General features: G+C 43.1%; 1 protein-coding gene and 1 long non-coding RNA gene across 2 annotated transcripts in view; one reads left to right on the forward strand and one right to left on the reverse strand.

The window, feature by feature from the left end:
• RHOJ (ras homolog family member J) overlaps window positions 1–11,077 on the forward strand; it is an 86,222-nt gene extending 75,145 nt beyond the window's left edge. Inside the window, exon 5 of the mRNA XM_060620016.3 lies at window positions 8,896–11,077. Coding sequence (XP_060475999.1) covers window positions 8,896–9,042 — 147 coding nt within the window. The 3' untranslated portion in view covers window positions 9,043–11,077. The remainder of the gene's footprint in view (window positions 1–8,895) is intronic.
• Window positions 11,078–14,897: 3,820 nt separating this feature from the next.
• LOC145715569 (uncharacterized) lies at window positions 14,898–16,561 on the reverse strand. The gene is made up of 2 exons (XR_014137822.1): window positions 16,257–16,561; window positions 14,898–16,040 (listed from the first exon to the last, which is right to left on the reverse strand). It is a non-coding gene; the product is annotated as an uncharacterized LOC145715569 (long non-coding RNA).
• Window positions 16,562–21,441: the final 4,880 nt, after the last annotated feature.

Raw genomic sequence — 21,441 nt, forward strand, 5'->3', positions numbered from 1 at the left:
CTCCACACTGTGAGCCCAGAGCCCAGCATCAGGCTCGATTCACAAACTGTGAGACCATGACCTGAGCCGAAGTCAGACTCTTACCCGACTGAGCCACCCAGGCGCCCCTCTTTTACTTCCTAAAGTAACTAACCCTGCAAAACTGCGTGCCCTGGGCAGAATAGGAGTCACCCTTTTAAACTGGCCAAGAAAAATATTATGTACAAATTCTTCATAAATAAAAATGTGTGTGTTTCTCTTCTGGAAATTTTCTTATAGGCACCAAAACTAAGGGATACACTCGAATAGAAATGAACTAAGTAGAATTATGTTTATATGGACACAATACATGAGTATATTTCACAAGTACTTGAGACAACACTTCCTACTTCTGTGAATGTCATTTTACAACTACTAGTATGAGCCATTCATCGAGTTCTTGGGATACTAAGCCCTTTACAGGCGCTCTGTCTCATTTCAGCCTCATGGTAACCCGCTGAAGCAGATAGTGTTTGTCTCATCGTACAGGCAAGGAAACAGAGTCTTAGGGAGATGAAAATGTTGGATTCACACAGCTGATAATGACACAAGCAACTCTAATCCAGATCTGTGGATGTCACCGCTAAGTACCCGACCATGATGTAAACTGTCTCCTCCAACCATTTATCTTGCCTTCTGTAAAATGGGTACATGTCTGGAGGTTCTTCTACCTATTCCTCAAACATTCAGCTTCACTTGTCTCACTAAAGATACATAAACATCAAGCCACGAAAGCAATCGTATGTGATTCCCAGCTATCCGTTTTTCACGAGCAGGTCCCAGAGGCTCCGCACCAGCTTTCTGCATGAACTTGGTTTCCGCTTCCCCTGCTTCCGTCCTATCTCCACCATCATGTTGTCAGTGTCCTAGCCTGACTTCTCATTTAGGAAATTGTTTTTCCCTCTGAAAAGAAGTCAGTCCAAAGCCTCCCATCTCGTCTCGTGCTTATTTTAGGAACAATGGCTGAGTTCACCACTTTATTGCCTTTTGCCAGTTTCTCCTAGCAACTGCTCTCGGATACAGAGAGAATCGTGTTTAGCTTATGAAACCCAATTTAGAAGAAATCCAAGCAAGAGTTTAACTTGTTTCATCACAATTCATGTAATTATAGAGATGCTTTAAGTCTCTCTGCTCCCTGACTTTCCTGTCAAGTAGTTTATAATAACAGCTAGCATTTACGGAGCGTTTGCAGGGTGCCAGGCTTTCTGCCAAGCGCTTCACATGCCATGTCTTAATTAATTCTCACAGCAACCCCCCGAGGTGTGTCTATTATTATTTCCACTTTCCTAGAGGAAACTGAGGCTCAGAGAGGCTGAGGTCACACTGCTAGAAAGCAGCAGAGCTGGGGTATGACGCTGCTTTAACCAACATGTTCCTCTGCTCCCCTCCTGTAGTCTGTAAAGAAACCTGGAGTCTTGGGGCTTCTTTTCTATACACTGAAGCCCTGTACTTTAATGTGCATCTTCTCCCCATAGTTCAAGTGCTTTGCAAGTTCAGGTCTTTCATATTCAATTCCTTTGGGTCAGTACCTTTCCATTTCCAGAGCATTTTTCTTCTGTCATCTCTCTTTGGCCGCAAAGGGAGTTTTATTTTCAAAGGCCACTTTCATACCATACATAGTTACCATTCTTTACACTTGTCAAAAGTCTACCACATTTACATAAATATTTTTGCATCCAATGGTAATAAATATTCATCGTTACGCCTCTACTTGTTTTATCCTCCCTCTCCTTGTCATTATTGCATTTGTTCATCCCCAGCCAGCTTCCTCATGGGCGCATGTCCACACTACTGCTGGCCGCACTTGTCAATAACTCACTGAACACCTCACATGCGCCAGCCACCCTGCTGCACTTGAGCTCTAAGATTATAATTCACTGGGCATTCGCTTTCCCAATTCCATCTGATTCAACCTGACCATGATTTTCTAAGTTCAGACTTCCTAAGGTATGTCTTGAAAAACGCTTTGCCATTTTCCCTTTTTTCAGCCTTTGGCCTCTTTTTCGCCTTCTTCTGCTATCTTTTTCACCCCGCGCCTTCCTCACTCTTTGTCTTGGTACCCGTTTCCTGCTGGCTTTGTAACATGTATGCACCAGTGGGTTTACAGCGGCAAAATTGCTGGGGTGCCTGGATGGCTCAGTCGGTTAAGCATCCGACTCTGGTTCAGGTCATGATCTTGCGTGAGTTCGAGCCCCGTGTCAGGCTCTGTGCTGAACCTGGAGCCTGCTTCAGATCCTGTGTCTCCCTCTCTCTCTGCCCCTCCCCCGCTCATACTCTGTCTCTGTCTTTGTCTCTCTCTCTCTGTCAAAAATAAATAAACATTAAAAATAAATAAAAAATAAATAAATAAACATTAAAAAAATTTTTTAAAGCAGCCAAATCACTGTAGAAATCCTGGAATCAATGTTTAGTCATCTTTAAAAAAAAAAAAAAAAAAAGTCTATGTACTTTACAGACAGAGACAAACAGAGTGTGAGTTGGGGAGGGTCAGAGAGAAAGGGAGACCCAGAATCTGAAGCAGTTTCCAGGCTCCAAGCTGTCAGCACAGAGCCCGATGTGAGGCTTGAACTCACAAACTGTGAGATCATGGCCTGAGCTGAAGTCAGAAGCTTAACCGACTGAGCCACCCAGGTGCCCCAATGTTCAGTCGTCTTAATCAACTGGAGTCTTGCATTCCTGCCTACAGACTGCAAAAGTCACTGTTACCCTCCTTGTTTTGTGTGCTGGCTGTTTCTTCCTTCTCTCACGGTCTTTGAAAATCGGTCACTCCACGACTGGGCTCTGGGTCACAGAAATGAAGGAGAGACAGCTCCTTGCCTCAAGGGGCCCTTAGGCCAGAAGAAGAGGGTGACTGCAGACAACGGCACGTCACCTGAATGAATACTTTTAATTTTTTTTTTAACGTTTATTTATTTTTGAGACAGAGAGAGACAGAGCATGAACAGGGGAGGGTCACAGAGAGAGGGAGACACAGAATCGGAAACAGGCTCCAGGCTCTGAATCGTCAGCCCAGAGCCCGACGCGGGGCTCGAACTCACGGACCATGAGATCATGACCTGAGCCGAAGTCGGATGCTTAACTGAGCCACCCAGGCGCCCCAAGAATACTTTTAGTACTGAGGTAGCAGAGAGCAGGGAGTGATGGACACATTCGGGGAAGGAGGACTCAGAGACAATTTCTTGAAGCAATTGACATCTGAGCCAAGTATGAGGGATAAAGGCAAGTTTATCAGGGGGACAAACTTAGGGACGAGGGAGGAAAAACTTCCAGATAGAGAAATTAGTACCTGCAAAAGGTGTCCTTTAAAGCATAGGGAGTACAGGGGCACCTGGGTGGCTCAGTCAGTTAAGCATCCAACTCTTGATTTCAGCTCAGGTCATCTCACTGTTCATGGGATCGAACCCTACCTTAGACTCTGTACTGAAAGCATGGAGCCTGCTTGGGATTCTCTCTCTCCCTGTCTCTCTGTCCCTCCCATGCTCGCTCTCTCGCTCTGTCTCTCTCTCTCTCAATATAAATAAATAAACTTTTTTAAAAAAGCATAGGGACTATATTGGCAAGTGATGAACCAAATGTCACCCACAAATGCTTTGATCAGTCCACATGTGTAGTTTTTTGTTTTTGTTTTTGTTTTTTATTTTTAATTTATATCCAAATTAGTTAGCATCTAGTGCAACAATGATTTCAGGAGCAGATTCCTTAATGCCCCTTACCCATTTAGCCCATCCCGCCTCCCACAACCCCTCCCGTAACCCTCAGTTTGTTCTCCATATTTATGAGTCTCTTCTGTTTTGTCCCCCTCCCTGTTTTTAGATTATTTTTGTTTCCATTCCCTTATGTTCATCTGTTTTGTCTCTTAAAGTCCTCCTATGAGTGAAGTCATATGATTTTTGTCTTCCTCTGACTAATTTCGCTTAGCATAATACCCTCCAGTTCCATCCACGTAGTTGCAAATGGCAAAATCTCATTCTTTTTGATTGCCGAGTAATACTCCATTGTGTATATATACCCCATCTTCTTTACCCATTCATCCATCGATGGACATTTGAGCTCTTTCCAAACTTTGGCTATTGTCGATAGTGCTGCTATAAACATTGGGGTGTATGTGCCCCTTAGAAACAGCATACCTATATCCCTTGGGTAAATACCTACTAGTGCAATTGCTGGGTCATAGGGTAGTTCTATTTTTAGTTTTTCGAGGAACCTCCATACTGTTTTCCAGAGTGGCTGCACCAGCTTGCATTCCCACACATGTGTGTTTTTAATGTGATTTAGAGGGCAACACTGAACAATGGACACTTTACATAAAGATACACATTTCTGACTTCTTAAACACACACACACACACACACACACACACACCCCAAAAGCTCTGGCAACACAAGGCTAGCATTTCCTCATCAACTGCAACGTTTAAACAGTCTTTCAGACAAGGGATGTATCCTTCAGTTTTTCACAATCCCCACCCCTCCATACTAACCTTCACTGAAGCAGTGCACTACATTATCTATCCACCCTTGAGTTGGCAATCTCTGCCTTATAGTCTTTTAAAAAAATCAGCTGCAAATCCATCCAGCCTAGAAACATTTTGCCTCTTTCAGCAACTTGTTACGATAAAATTTCTCTCACAAGTCACTAGGTTCCTTTTTTTTTTTCTTGGCTTTCGTGTTGCCTGTACCTCTCCTAATTCTTAAGTAAGAAATAGAGAACTTCTCTGTTATTAGCTGGTTCTTTAGATACCACCTTACTGTGTATATTCCATTAGTATTTGCTCCCCTCTCCATTTAGAGGAAATGGCTTACTTTTTCTTTCTTTCCTCTCTTACCACCTTCACTGCATCCAAAACAACGTCTCTGTTTGTTCATTAGTTTTACTCTTTCGGACACATTTCTTTTTTTTTTTTGCTAGCGTCATCCCCACAGAGTGTTAAGACTCTGGCTCAGGGGACAGACCGATTCAAACCTCTAACACTTCTTTAGTTGCATGACCTTACGGAAGTAACTTATCATCTCTAGCATCACTTTTCTGAACTGCAAACGAGGTGACAGACCTACCTTGCAAAGTTCTTACAACGATTTAGTGACCCAGTGACACCTGAGGTTTGCTCAGGAAACTCTAATTGTTGTTAAATTTGTGTGCCTCTCAGGTGCGTCTACAGCCGGGAAGACTTCATGGTCTTTACTCTTTCAGGGTATGCTCTATCTTACTGTGTAACATGTCCCACCTCCACAAAGACAACCTGGAAGAAGTAGTTGGTTTTCTTTCACTTGATTGGTCACCGTGGGTTTTGTTTGTCTGTTGGTTTTTTAATTTCTTCTTGTCGGACTCTTGTATGTTCTGTGCACGTCTGATAAATTTCCCAGCCTTGGGATGATAAATTTGAGCTATTATAAAGCTATTAGGAAAGTGTTCTCTCAGTTTACATTCCTCAATCTCTATTTTTTTTCTGGAAAATAAATCGTTTTGGCAAAGCACATCACAGATAACATGTGGATCTAAACAAGGATCCACAAATCCTGCGTTCTTACAGATTGTTCTAAATATTTGGCTGTGTAGGTCACTTTGTTCCAAGGGGTAGATGAAACTGTAAGGAAAGTCATGCTTCTTTGGGACAGTTTTGCATTTCACATTGTTGAGGTCATAAATGAGGTGGTTTCTTTTTAGCCATATCTCTAACATGGCTGTACCTTCTTCTGCGAATTCTTCTCTCTGACCCTCAGACCACTGATACATGGTTAACAAAATACTCACCTCTTTTTTCTTTAAGTTTATTCATTTATTTGAGAGAGAGAGACACCGCGAGCCGGGGAGGAGCAGAGAGAGAGGAGAGAGAATCCCAAGCAAACTCTGTGCTGCCACCGCGGAACCGGACATGGGGCTCAAACCCACGAAACTATGAGATCATGACCTGAACTGAAACCAAGAGTCGGATGCTTAACCTACTGAGCCACCCAGGCGCCCCACGAAACACTCACCTCTTAACTTGAGTTCTGTTTCTCACACATTCTTCCCAAATCACACCCTGTTTGCTACTTTTCCTGGGACTATCAGTCCAAAACCATGTTGTATTAACACGGCTACCCAATAATGTCTTGATCTACTGTTTCACTATCTTCCGAAATATCTGAACTAGGACAGACAAGTGTGGGCTCTTCCTCCACCTTCAAAAGACAAGCCCTGCCATGCTGTCAGCTGCACTCTGGGAGGTGAAGGAGGGGGATCGAATGCCCCTGCCCATCTTGCAGGATCAGAGGGCCCAGAACCCCATGTGTGAGCTGAGCCCAGGTCTCCCATGATTTCCAGGATCAAGTGAGGCTCGTGATCTTAGCAGGGAGGTATTCCAGGTAGAACGGCCCCACAGCACGCTCTGTATATTTTTTCAGGATGACAGAGAAGGACTAGCACGTTGCAAGCAGCCATTCAGTTGACATCTTCACTAGAGTGAGGTGCATTTCACATGTTCATATCAAGCACTGGCCACAATCCCAAAATGTAACAGATATTTCATGACATTATTAAGAAAATGTTCTCTACTTTTCATCCCTCTTTTGCATCCAACTGGTTTTAATGATTCCAAAAGCCATTCTTTAATCCAAAGGGCAAACCTTAAAATGAACCCACAAAATAGGTTTTGAATAGCCAACATCTTTTCTTTGGGTATTTTCCTTTAGCTCATACAGTATCTATTCTTTATAGGGGGAAAAAAGTGCATTATATCCGGACACAGCCAGAAAAACTTTACTTCATGCGTGGTTTTCATGTATGTGGGCTAATCGTCGACTTGAGCAACTTCCTGCAGAGTTGAGGGATAAGGATGATCATCTCGAAACAAAGAAAAGAACACACACCAAGAGACCCAGATTCTAGTCCAGTTCTTCCACTTTCTGGCTGGGTGCCCTTAAACAGTTCATTTTACCTTCTGGGGCTGTTCCCACTCTATCCTAAGCTAAACCACAAATTCCTTTATTCCACAAGTTGCAAGATGACTGGTCGCTGACAAAGAAATCCCACATTCCTGCCTTGGTTGGCCCACAGAGCATTTTTTTAAGTTGGTAATTATTAACTAAAAATCCAAAAGTCCAACTCATCTTGGGGCACCTGGGTGGTTCCGTCGGTTAAGCATGCAACTTCGACTCAGGTCACGAACTCACTCTCGTGGGTTCAAGCCCCACGTCGGGCTCTGTGCTGACAGCTCAGAGCCTGGAGCCTGCTTCGGATTCTGTGTCTCCCTCCCCTCTCTGCCCTTCCCCTGCTCGCACTCTGTCTCTCTATCTCAAAAATAAAGATTAAAAAGAATTTTTTTTCAAAAGTCCATCTCATCTTGAAAAATACAAAGATGGGCACCAGTGAGTGAACCGTGGCAACAGTGGTCTAAAACTGAGTAAGACTGCCAGCTCTAGAGGGGGTGTGTGCTTCACAGCTCACTGCATTCCTTACCTCTCCCTATGGTCTGGCACCAGCCCTGCCTTCCTTATTAACATAAGCTACTGGAATAGGCATGTAATTTTGCTATCCTGATTTAGTCACGTATCTGCTATGGTTTCCAGGGGCTCACCATCATCCGACTATCCTCTTCCGCATCTGCTTTAATTCTTCAGTTTTTCTCTTTTTTTTTTTTAAGTTTATTTATTTTGAGAGACAGAGAGAGCAGGCAGGAGAGGGGCAGAGAGGAAGAGGGAGAGAGAGAATCCCAAGCAGTTCTCCGCACTCAGCACGGAGCCCCATCTGGGGAGATCACGACCTGAGCCGATATCAGGAGTTGGACATTTAACCAACCGAGCCAAGCAGGCCTCCCTCTGGCTTGCTATTTTTTAAATAAGAAGCTATAGTTCTGGACTGAATTTCTATATTTCTCAAAGAGATTTTGTGATTGCCAAATACACCACAGTATGAAATCATCAACAGCTTCGAAATAAAGCCCTAAGCAAGAACAAAATATTTAATCACTTAAATACACATAGAATGTATACCAACTAGGAGGGTGTCTTTGTCAGTAAATGTATTTTATGATTTTTATTTGTACATGTTTTGGGTTTTTCAGCTCCTTAAAGTATGCCTTTAAAGTATGTTAAACCTGGGGCTCCTGGGTGGCTCAGTCGGTTGAGCGTCCGACTTCAGCTTAGGTCGTGATCTCATGGTTTGTGGGTTCGAGCCACGTGTCAGACTCTGTGCTCACAGCTCAGAGCCTGGAGCCTGCTTCGGATTCTGTGTTCCCCTCTCTGTCTGGCCCTCCCCGGCTTGTGTTCTGTCTGTCTCTCTCAAAAATAAATAAAAATTTTAAAAATGAGTATGTTAAAACCAAATAATAATATCAATTGGATATTACTTTGCTGAGAGAGACCTCATCGGCAGTGCGTGTTATTGGAGAATGACCTAGCAAACCTCATCCCCCACTCTTCCTATGTGCTTTACCAACCAAGCTGACACTGCCTTCTCACATACAGAAGGAGATACATTTCACTTGTACCAGATTTACACATTCTGCATGCATACGAAAGGGTGCTAAAAACAACATCATGTAGCCCTGTTGTTCACAAAGTATATTTAAACCATATCACTGGCTTTGAATCCTCTCTCAATTTGTACATTTGTCGTATTCTTACATTCAGGATGAGTGGTTACGGATCACTTTCAGAACTTGCTGCTTACCAAAGGCAATCCATGGCCATTTATTGCTAATACCAGAAAGTAAAAAATACAAAAATTAGAATAGCCGATGCAAATGGAAATGTAAAAGAGAAAAAAAAAAAAATCCAACCCAACCCCCGGCCGTCTGTGGGACCAGGAGCGGTAGCACTTGGCAGGGCAGGGGGCTGAAACCACTCTGCTGTTCTCTCTCCTTTCCCCCTCACACGTTTCTCTCTTTTTGTGTTTAAGATCGGAGCGCAGTGCTACCTGGAGTGCTCGGCCCTAACTCAGAAAGGTCTCAAAGCAGTTTTTGATGAAGCAATCCTCACCATTTTCCACCCCAAGAAAAAGAAGAAACGCTGCTGCGAGTGTCACAGCTGCTGTTCAGTTCTCTGAGGCTGCTGGGGACCTGCCCCACCCGCATCCAAGGGTGAGACCAAGCTCAAACCACGAAGGAGGGCACGACCAGAGAGGAAGTCCCTTCGCAAGCACGAAGGCTTGCCCTTGCACGCCAGGAACACACGCCCCCCCCCCCTCCGGCCCTCCAGGAGCACAGCAGCACACTCGTCAGCCACCTGCCCGTCCTCTCTACCAGCCAGAAGCATCCAAATCTCCAAATCGGAGAATGCGGAGCCCGGATTTCAGCCAGTGCCGCTGCTGACCATGCTGAAAACAAAGGCAAAGACCATGTTGCATTTTGCATCCCCCCCACCCCCACCCATGAACGTGAAGCTGATGGAAAATCATCACCAAAAAAAAAAAAAAAAAAAAAAAGGAACTTGGTTCCTATATTAGTGGCCTTACCCGGTGTCTTCTACAAAACACGGGAATACCATACTAACCCTTCCTCCTGAATCTGTTGTTCCCCCTTTGTGTCTTGCATTTATTTGTATTGTTCTAAGAAATTTACTAATATACCAATTTACTCAGGCCTTACAAATCCATACCAAGTTAGCCTAAAGACAATGTATTTTATATGCATTTCCATATTCAGCCTGTTTCTACCAAAGCTATTAGAACCAATATGTACCTCTGAATGCCTGCCTGACTGTAAGAAGAAAACAAGAAAGTGTTTAAACTTTTGGAAATTTACAAAGCCAAGATTTTTGAACCCGGTTGAATTGTTGTGGGTCCACATTTTTGCCAAAGATTCACCCTGGAAATGCTTTTGCTGATGGGTAGCGTTATTTTTTTTCCATATTTATATTGTGGCAAGCTACAAATGAACTGTGTTTAAGAAAGTAGTTTCTCTGCTTTTCAATCAAACTGACCGGGGGGGAATATACAGACCTTTTAAAAGTCTTTTAAAATATTCTTTATTCAGCAAAGTGAACTTTCCTGCTCCCTCCCTTCCCCATGGCAGACCTGTTTCCTCCCTTGAATTCACACTTACTCCCATGCCCAATGATAACCTGATCTAAAAGAAAGACCTGGCCACAGGGCATGAAAAAGCGAATGTTTAAAAGTCTCCAAAGGTTAAGCAAAGTGCCTCAATTTTTTCACTTGCATCAACCCAAAGTGCTTCTCAGCTTACCCCATGCACGCTCCCAGTTCTATTTAAACGACATTTTCCAAGTACAGCTGGTACTAAAATATTGCCTCTCCCTATTTCCTACACTCATTATCCCAAATGTATATTTAGGGGATGGATCTGTGTATACTCAGCTCTGGATCTGTTTATCCCCTGCTTCCAAAATGATGTGCTCTGTAGAACAGGAATTTCGGTCTTGGGAAGTAAAAGCCCCCAGAAAGTAATGATGTGCCCTTTCTATATGCCTCTTCCAAACATCCTGGGATTCTTGTTTCACAGAGTGAGTTTTTTCCTAGCTTTTAATTAGAGACTATAAAGTCTCCTAATTAGTCTTATTTGCTTACAATTACCCTGGAAACACCCAGGTAGGCACTTTACTTTTTATTTCAATTGCATAAGCCGAGTGCCTCTTTGCAACATCAAATGACACCAATTTCAGCAGAAGAATCTCTGCATTCACACTCCTTCTGTTGGAAAAATCCAGTCTTTCTAGTCCCTTCTGCTCTTGGAGGAAGCACATAAAAAAGAAGCATATGATGTAGGTCTTTTCTGTTAGGACTTTCCATGACACCCCTTCAGTTGTTTAGGTTTTGTTTGTTTGTTTAGAATTTCTGAAATGTGTTTCCCTTCTTCCACATTGCAAGTTCTATTTCCCTTCCCTCCCATCTAGTTGTTAAACGTTTTCTTAAACACACACACACACACACACACACACACACCCCAAACTGAAAGAAAACGGGAGTTTTGTAAGTCAAAGCTTGACAGAGAAGACAAGGACTTTCTGCCTCTGTAAATGAAAACCAACTGTACATAAACTATAACCCTGCAGAGGTTATGGATTCATTCTTTACAAACAACAATGAGCATTTAGTCCTGTAATAAATGAAGTGCTGTTAGCCACTTTTGTTGCATGATTGCATAGTTACATCTTGCTAAGGGGCCACTCCTCACTTCTCCTTGATGTGGATGAAAAATCCAATGCTGTATATTTGCTCCACCAAGGAGGATTTTCCAGATGTGTGCATTCAACAGGCAAATGGTTGCCCAAGCCATCGTCTCCCTACTGGAACACAGAGATTAACTTGTCCACAGTGGGAAGATCATTCTCTCCTCTAGAACCAGAACCCGGAGAGAGAGACCGTTAGTGTCTGGGTGGAGAGGCTCCAGCTCTTAGGTGCTTAGGAGCTAATTATTAAATAAAATAACAAAGAACAAAGCAACCTAAATGAGTTAATGTCATTCCACCAAATCAACCATGTATTCCCTGTTTCAAGGCAAAAGGTAGTTCACTGAAAAGTGTTTCGTGCTTTAAGATTAAACAAAACTATATCCTGATGCCAAAGATAAGAAGACATCTGAAAGAAGGATCTGAAAAAGAATCCTTTAACGGTCTACACAATCTGCCAAAGTCAAGAAGGGGCAGCCGATCTCCATTGAAGGGTAAAGTCTTAGCTTTTCAGACTAAAAGAGACCCCAGAAAATATAGTCCAACCCCCTCATTGTACAGATGAGGAAACTCAAGTCCAGATGGGTCAAAAGAGGTGTGTTATGGCAGAGCTGGAACAGACCTCAGCTATTCTGCTTCCCAGGTGAGTATGCTTACCTCACACTATAGTTGATTCATAATCACAGATGTTAAGTTGTAGTTTTGCAGGTGTATTACCAGAGTTGCATCTGTTTACTCTATAGATGTTAGCCACATGTCAAATGCATAACTTAGGCCCTATAAATTAGATAATCTGTCACACTAGTAATAACCTAGAGACAAGAGTTTGATCTACAGTATGCTTGGAATCCACAGTATACAATATACTGTATCCCAATTTAACTGCACAGTATACAACAATGTAATCTCAATCTAATGGCTTAACCAAGTAGCTAGTTTGGTAGATATTTTTTTCAATCAGATGGTTGGTTACTTGGTAGAATTAATGGACTCCTTGGGCTATTTTGGAAACACACAGGATACACACAAGTCAAAGGCATGTCACGGTAAGTAATCTGGGCTGATTTCTGCCAAGAAAAGTTATACTCAAAGAAGAATTACTGAATGCAATAACTACAGCAACCCTAAACCAGGAAACACTAAACTGGGAAATCCAAAAAATAACTCACATACATATGACAGGAAGGAAATTTTGGTCCTGAGACTCCAATAACAATATGTCTGATCATGATATGCAAAGAACTGCTTGGAGGATCTCTGGTCCGTAAGAGAAATGCCAGATAAAGTGGATATAACCACACACAATTGCCATAGAACCATCAGTAAGGAAATAATATTTAAATGGTAGTAAAGAAGCAATCACAACCATGCTCACAATTTTAGGAGAAATTAAAGCAAGTTAAACCCAAAACTTGAGGCCAACAAAAATGTCATTATTTAGAGTATAGATTCTTGTGAGCAATAACCTCGCAAAGTAGAGAGTCTTCAGAAAAACAATATCGGACTTGAGGTAAACCTTTAAAGATGCAGTATTGGGGCACCTGGGTGTCTTAGTCAGTTCTCTCTCTTCCCTCTCTCTCTCTGAAGAGTTCTCTCACCTCCCCTCTTCAAAATAAATTAGCATTCTAAAGATGCAGTATTGCATTCACAAAGGCAAACTCATCCAGGAGACCAAAGTGATGGAAAATTAGAAACTGAGGTTTTGCTTTAAAGGAATGTTTAAATGGACACCATGCTGGAGATGATTACCTAGCCATTTATGTCTTCAGCCCCTATGATCAGATGCCAGAATGCAAAATGTGCATTCTCTCTCAAAGGTGAGGGCCACAGGTCACCAGATATTCTCTTAAGAGTCATTGGATAGGCTGCCCAAGTACACATAAGGAAACTCAACAAAATATTTTCATTTCCACAACTGTTAGAAACAGAAAAGGAAAACGAAGATGGGGAAACCGAGTTTCTTACAAAGGAAGTTAGGTCCTTTTAAAAAGGAAACATTTAGAGAATGGAGAGAAAACTAAAAGTAAACACAAGGCAAAGACACACAACCTGACGATTCTCCCAGAGAGTGGAAAAGTTCTGCCCGGGGCCTCCAGAGGCCTAGGGAAGAAAGGAGGCCTGTTCGTGTGAAGAGCGTTCCAGAGTCAGCCAACAGGGTTAATCATATGATAATTCTAGATAATTCCACCTCACCATTCATGAAAAATGATGAAATTCTGGCCAATGCTCTTTGGGTCCTCAGTAGGAATGCGGGCAGGTCATCACGGTTGCCCATCTACAAGCAGACAGTCAAGGGACACTTACCGAGGAATATGAGTGAAGAAATTATCTTGAAAGTTTCTGAAGCACTAACATGATGTAAAACCTGAAAAGGGTGACTTAATGATATCTGGAAAGACAGTTACTGGTAGGAATGCCATTTATTCATCTTCAGTGGAATGTTTCTGAATGGAACGATGGCATTTAACATGCAAAATGACAATAACGGAACACAAACACATGAGATAAGCAACAATTCATGGTGCCTCCGTGGTCAACAAAGCCGAGAAATGAAATGAAATGCCGAGCTCTAGACAGGGGCACTTCAGACATCAGAGGCTGGGTGGTGTTCACTGCAGATCCATGAGGGTTAGGGGAGGAATAGGTCAAGGAGGGTTTGGCTCATCTGTGAATTCGGGGATGCAAGTTCAGCAACAGTTCTTGGCTTTGTTTTCTTAAATGTTTAGTTATTTTTGAGAGAGAGAGAGAGAAATAGCACAAGCGAGGGAGGGGCAGAGAGAGGAGGACAGAGGATCCGAAGGGGGTTCCATTCTGACTGCAAAGAGCCTGATGCGGGGGCTCGAACGCACAAACCTCAAGATCATGACCTGAGCCGAAGTCAGATGCTTAGCCAACTAAGCCACCCAGGCACCCCTAGTTCTTGGCTTTTAACTTCCATGACAGGAGATTAAAATAAAAGCTACATGATTAATTTTGGTCACAATCTATTTTTTTTTTCTCCCCAGGGAATATTATGTCAAAATCTGGAGTTGTTTTGTGCATTTGTGCTTTAAACATGTTCTACCCCGGTAATTTCGTTGTGTCCTTGAGCTTCATGCTGCTATAGGCAGAGTGATTTTGTTGTATTTTCAGCCATGTTCTCCAAGCCTCTCAATATATGCGGTTATCTTTGATGAACACGGTCGGATCAGTGTTTTAGGGGACAGGAGGTCTGGGGCAATATGAGGAGATGGTCCCCAAGGCCCACAACGGAGTCTCACCCCCAAGCCACATTAGCTCCCTGAGCTTCCCAATAACCCCTACACACCAGTCTTCTTCAGACTTTATGTTAATTCTTTGCAGGAGAAAATAGTAATACTTTCATGGCATGATGGTATGTTTGGGGCAGCTTTGCAAACACACACCTAAAATTACCACCACCTGCCATGTTTTGAATCAAAGTTTTGAAAGCAATCGGATTTTGTTCTCCTAGAGGAGCCATGGGCAAGAAGGTTAATGAATTCTGCATTCTTCTCATTGCCTGGCTTAAATTGTTTTTTGCTCTGAGTAAACAGTAATTACTGGCTCAGTCCGTCTCAGCAGAATTTTATCCCAACTGAAAAGAGTCCATGTGCCTCCCCATGTGATCGCTACAGGGGAAATGATAGACAAGGGAAATAACTTTGGCTTTCTTACAACCTGCTTCTTATAGAATGGCTGTTCTATGTACGCTTTTGTAATTAATGGAATATTACTTCATGTACTCTTTAACCTTGCAGTTTGTTTTATGCCATGTTCTGACTTTTACGTCATTAAATAGTCTTTTTTTCCCTTACTCTCATTTCTGAGTGATCTGAGGGTGTCTTCATCAGCCACTTGAGAAAGGCCTCGGTTAGAATGAACTTGTCTAGCCCTTTGCTACTGAAAGGTGTGTCCCAGGATCCAACCGGCAGCATTCCTGTGGAGCTAGTTAGCACTACAGAAACTAGGGCCCATTCCAGATCTAATGAATCCGAATCTGCATTGTTTTTCATGTTTTATTTATTTTTGAGAGAGAGAGCACAAGCAGGGGATGGGCAGAGAGAGGGGGATCCGCAGCAGGCTCTGCTCCGACAGTAGCGAGCCCCATGTGGGGCTCCAGCTCACGAACTGTGAGATCATGACCTGAGCCAAAGTCGACCGCTCAACCAACTGAGCCACGCGGGTGCCCCCAAATCTGCATTTTAATAAGACCCACAGGCAATCTGTGTGCACATTAAAATTTGAGAGGTACTGATCTATGAGATGACCAAGTTTACCCTCTGTTTTTACATCCATGCATGTAGCTGCCTGACGAAGAAACCATCAGCTTTGCTTGTCTCTATGATACTACCCTTTGGCTATTCCTTAAGCTAATATTTGAGCTGTTCATGTTTATTGGATGAATAAAAAAGGCTTTCCCGAAGTCCTTTCTTTTTCTTGTCATGTGCTGCCCAGCTGCACTAAAGGAATAAGCATATTTTGAAATTCAAAGCAGAAATTCAGAGCATCTGGTTTGAAAGATCTGAAGTGCTTCTGTTCTTAAAGGGGTTTTTTTGGTGTTTATAAGAGAGAGAAAAAAATGCCCTCCAAAACTGTTTTCCAGGAAGAAATGAGAAAAACTCATATCACAGGAAGTTATAAAAATGAAGCTAAAACAAATTTCTGAAGCATAAACTCTTGGTGAAGCTTCTGTCTGCATTGCTTAAGATGGGAGCATGGTAGTTACCACAATAAGGATAGACGACAGACATGTCCTCTAAACAGGGCATTCCACAGATTTATATCTTCATTGTCCTAAGCACAGACAGACTTGTATTCATTTATTCAGTGTATTTTTACTGAACATCACCGTGGGCCATTCTTTTTTTCCCCCCACACAACCCCTGTGTATAAGAGCTCTTTAAAAATTGTTTGGGGCTCCTGGGTGGCTCAGTCGGTTAAGCGGCCGACTTCGGCTCAGGTCATGATCTCACGGTCCATGAGTTCGAGCCCCGCATCGGGCTCTGTGCTGACGGCTCAGAGCCTGGAGCCCGTTTCAGATTCTGTGTCTCCCTCTCTCTCTGACCCTCCCCTGCTCATGCTCTGTCTCTGTCTCAAAAATAAATAAACGTTAAAAAAAAAAATTGTACACACAGGGGGCACCTGGGTGGCTCAGTCGGTTAAGCATCCCACTGGATTTTGGTTCAGGTCATGATCTCATGGTTTGTGAGTTGGAGCCCGGCACGGGATTGCGTGCTCCAGCACGGAGACTGCTTGGGATTCTCTCTCTGCCCCCTCTCTCTGCCCCTCCCCTACTCACACACGCGCTCTCTCTCACAAAGTAAAAAACATTTTAAAAAATTGTGTGTACGTGCACACACACACACACACACACGCACACACACTGAAATGTATCATATTCAAATCCCATTGTTGCTGAAGAGGTCCTGAAGGCAAATTATACCTGCACAAAGATTACCACTTCCTTTGTACATGCAAATGGCTTATTAATTTTCCGACTAGGGCATTAGCGATTCCATCCCAGAATAAGGACTTGATGCCATTGTGCAGACAGAGTCACTCAGGGACCGCCACCTCTGCAAAGGACCACCTCCTGCTTCCACTGTTGACAGAGTTCTGACTTTGGTGCTCAAAATCAGGGGTCCCTCTTCACACTCTAGGCTGCAGGAACCCATTTGTGTCCCAAGATACTTTTAAACTGAAAACGCCTTTTTTTAGGTCGATTTATTTATTTTTGAGAGAGTGAGAGAGAGAAAGAGAGAGAGAGAGCTTGTGCACAAGTGGGGGAGGGACAGAGAGAGAGAGAGAGACGGAGACAGAATCCGAAGCAGGCTCCAAGCTGTCAGCGCAGCCCGACATGGAACTTGAACCCACAAACCACGAGATCACGACCTGAGCCAAAGTTGGACATTTAACTGACTGAGCCACCCAGGCGCCCCAACACTGAAAATATATTTTAACTAGGACAGCTTTTACACGTGGGAGTAGTTTGGCTACCAAAGTGGTTAGCATTCTTGGAGGTGTCTAGTCAAATCCCAAAACAGAATACTACCAAAGATTGTTTTCATTATTGTAAATGTATTCCTGATTTCTTGCTCATAACCACTGGTATAAGCTGCCAAAAAGTTCTTCTTACACCAGGGACCGCCACAGCCCTGCACACCCACCCTTCACTTCCTTCACCAGACCACAGAGTAAAGCCTATTTTCTCTTCTTCATAAAAAAATAATAGAGGAAGAAAACTGGCATCAACAACCAATCTCTCGTCAAGAATCCATTTACTCATCATTTTTGAATGTTTGATTTCCAGTCCCTTCACGGCAAAGCTAATGGAAAATACCAGTCTGAGATATCTGAAAGCCTCCCCCTGTTGGAATAAAAACATTTCTACTAAATTAAGCACATTGAAATGATCAAGTGCTGAAGAAGAGAGTCCCCTGCTCAGAGGCCGCCTGCTTCTACTCCTCCGCTTGTCTACGGTTTATGCCGTAGAGATTGGCATGAGCAGATCGATGGCACGTTAGTTCCTTTGGCTCTGTCCTGAAGTTGGCTCAGGTTTTGTTAATGCTGAAATTTGCAGCCCATTTCAACTGGACTTTATTCTCATTAACTGATGTTTATGTTTCAATAGGGAAATGTTTCAGCACTAGCTTCCCGAGCTTGCTCAAGCAGGAACTAAAAGCTGAACAAAATCTTCCTCTTCGAAGCATTTCCAATGTATTTGTAAATGCTGATGCCTTAATTCCACTCAGTAAAATTGGCTCCCTGCCTCACCAATGTTTTAATTTTGATACGCAAATTTCAAGAGGGAGACAGAAGATGGAGGTTCAAAACATGGGTACCTGGGTGACTCAGTCGGTTGAGCGTCCAACTTTGGCTCAGGTCATGATCTCATGCTTTGTGAGTTCGAGTCCCTCATGGGGCTCTGTGCTGACAGCTCAGAGTCTGGAGCCTGCTTCGGATTCTGTGTGTGTGTGTGTGTGTGTGTGTGTGTGTGTGTCTGTCCCTCCCCTGCTTCTGCTCTTTCTCTCAAAAATAAATAACCATAAAAAATTAAAAAAAAAAAAGAAGATGGAGGTTCAAAACAGCCTGGAAGCTTGGATCATCTTCCTTAGACGGTGTACCTCACTATAGTGTAGAGCCTTGGGAATCTCTGCGTGAGCAACACAGTGAGGCCAAGAAAGCGTGATCAGCTCATACATTTCCTGTAGAAAGAACCTGCAAAGTCACAGGATTAAATTTCTCTTTCAAGTGCATAGCTCTGCATGTATGCTTCCTCAAGATAATGGCAATTAATAATTCATCATACCTTTTTCGTGTATGTATATTTTAAGTTTATTTTAAGTGAATAAATGCTCTTTTAAGTAACTTCATGTTGCATATTATTTATGACTCAGGGATAGCTATATTTATTTCTTGCTGGTAATCATATCTTCCACATCACCAAAAGAATATTACCATTCTCATCCTGGTAAATGCTGATATTTCTGCTAAAGCAAAATTTCTTCTCTTTTGGGGAATGTTTGTTTGTTTGTTTATTTGTTGGGGAATGATTGTATTTGGGGTTTGAATGACTTTCCAGAAGCCCCAATGGTCCACAATCAAGGTTGAAGCATATAACTGATCCTGTATATTGGGAAGACTTTAAAAAAAACACCTCAATTATTCAGTATGCTAAAGAAATGGTACAGTTGGGGGAACTTAGAATCAATTATAAAGCCAAAGAGCTTAGGAAATGTTTACTTTACTTCTGATAATGAGGACCAGGAACGGAGGAGACAGAGGAGAGAATAATCCCTCTAAATTCCTTAACACTAGAGACAAGTCTCTGCCATACACTATCAGTTACAGTGCTTTGCACCTGCTCCTTCTTTTCTCATCCTTTCTCTGTTTCTTTTTCGAGCTATTAGACATCACCTCTTCAGAGGTCTTCAGCGTCCTTTCAGATGCTCTGGGATCACAACAACAAGGCACTAAGCCTTCTGGATCTCCCTGTACACAATTCCAAACAATCCCATTCATTAAAACAAAGGGAACTCATTGTAAAAGAAATGCCAGAAGATTCATCTAGCAAATAACGACCAAAATGCTTCGACTCCAGCAAACTTTCACTAGTAGAAATTTTGCACAGAAAATAAAATTTGCAGAATTTGCAAAAGAATGGTTTCAAAGTTGCTTCTTAATAATTTGCTTTAATGTTTTGAAGAAAACTACAAAGATAAGGCACACGTTATTTTATAGGAAGCATCTCCTGGACGAAGAATACAAGTAGTCCTCTGGCAAACTTTGTGAAATAACAATTATTAATTAATGCCGCATTGTTTTCAATTAGATATACACTTCATTTATTATCTCAGAAATGCTTTTTATTACATTTAAAACCTAAATAGCTTGAAGTGTTCATTGGGTCACTGCAGCAAAAGTTGGTCCTCTCCGGGTGGCCCTTTCACTTCCCAATCAATGAAAGAAGAGAAGCATGACCTACTGGTTCAATCAATGGAGCTAATAAACCCAGAAGAAGAATGAGCTGTGAGGATTTATAGTTTTCATTCAAAGCGTTCCCATGACCTCTCATCCTTAGACTTGACCTTAATTATCCATGAGAGGTCATGGGCAGTATTTGAGGAAGGCAGGTATAAAGCATCTTCTGTGGATGGAGACTCAGCCTGGTCTCAGCAAGGGGAGGCTGATCTCTCGAAAGGAGGAGTGGGCCCCTTCTGTAAGGGAACCTCAAGGTCATCCACTAATTGTCCCCATTCCAGATCTTCCTGTCCCACTCCTTCCCTAGGAGGACCTTGACTTAAGGATAGATGACGGCTGGGGATCCAGACTTTTCTTTTTTATTTTCTTTATTTATTCATTTTTAGAGATAGAGAAAGGAAGCAGAGGGGAAGGGCAGAGGGAGAGACAGAGAGAGAATCTCCACCCTCAGCACAGAGCCTCACGTGGGGCTCCATTCCACGCCCCTGGAATCATGACTGAGCTGAAATCGAGAGTCAGATGCTCAACCAACTAAGCCGCCCACATGCCCCAAGCCTTTTTAATAATTCAGCTGCTCTCCCGCTTAGGTCTGAGGCCTGCTGTTCAGCACAGTCCGTCCTTCAGCTCCAGGAGAAGAGGGTGGCTTCAAATGTGGCTTTTACACCATCCCCTGAGTGCTTCGACTGTACTTAACAACTAACTAATCCCACAGTCCTGACAATTACCATTGTTCCCACATCTCTCCAATGTAAAAGATATTGATTAGCCAGTACATACCTTTCCATATGTACCCCGTCCCAATTCATCACAAGGAGTCTTAGTAACTGTGATGCAACAGATGCCTTATGACTCTCACAGCCAACAATACTGCCTGTGGCATCTTGGCTAAGCACCCCAGAAGATAGCTATGCTGGACTTCACCCATTAGCCCCCTCAGATCCACTCTCCACTCTTACTTAACCTACTACCCAGGGTGAATATTTATAGACGGAATCAATGAGCTCCCGTGCTCTCCTCCTTCCCATGTATTTCAGCAGAAGATCAGGGCACAGAGCAGAGTGAGACTGGGTGTCTTCTCCCCCACCTCCCTCCCTACCAGGCCTTGATTCCGGACCAGCTGGGTCCTAAGAAAGGAAGGTCACAGCTCTCTCTGGGGTCTGATGGTCACTTCCTCTTCTCCTTCAGCCTAGGGATGTTCATTGCTTCTAAACAAGCATTCAGAGTGTTTTATCACCCCTTGTTGGTTTCCTTAACTCTGCCAGCACATTTATAAATAGCGACTCCATTCACTTGTCCTCAATGTCTGGCTACAGTGTATCACTCATTTCCTTCCTGGCCCCTTACTCATGCTGTAGTCACTTCTCAAATTGTGGCAAACCCTTACTGCTTCTGCCCTTTTTCCCTAAGTTTCTTTAAGAAGCCGCTGTTTCTGTCAGAAAAGTCTGAGGGAAGTTCTTAGGGATGGGTTGAAAACACTTGTGAGGTGTCACCCAGGGTTACTCCCAATCGCCACCCACTGTCCCGCCGAGATCCCAGGCTCCCCACTACTTTTTGTGTTAGAGTGTTTTGCCTAACAACAGATCTGCACTAAGGACTGGGGTGGACTTTGCTCCTGTTCTTTGTTCCCAGGTGTTCACCTCAGCATCCCAGTCCTTGACCGTCAACCCCGACAGTCACATTTCTGTTTTCATGAGGACTTTTCCAATTCCTCTTTCAAGGAGGGCTCCTGGCTCCCAGCTGGGATATGCCAAGGATGTGAGTCCAGATGGAGCCACCTTGGAACTTACCATATCCAGTCATTTGTCTGTGTCTCTTACTAAACATGACATTCTAAATT

This window comes from Panthera onca, chromosome B3 (genome assembly GCF_046562875.1).
Source record: "Panthera onca isolate mPanOnc1 chromosome B3, mPanOnc1 haplotype 2, whole genome shotgun sequence".
Lineage (NCBI taxonomy): Eukaryota > Metazoa > Chordata > Mammalia > Carnivora > Felidae > Panthera > Panthera onca.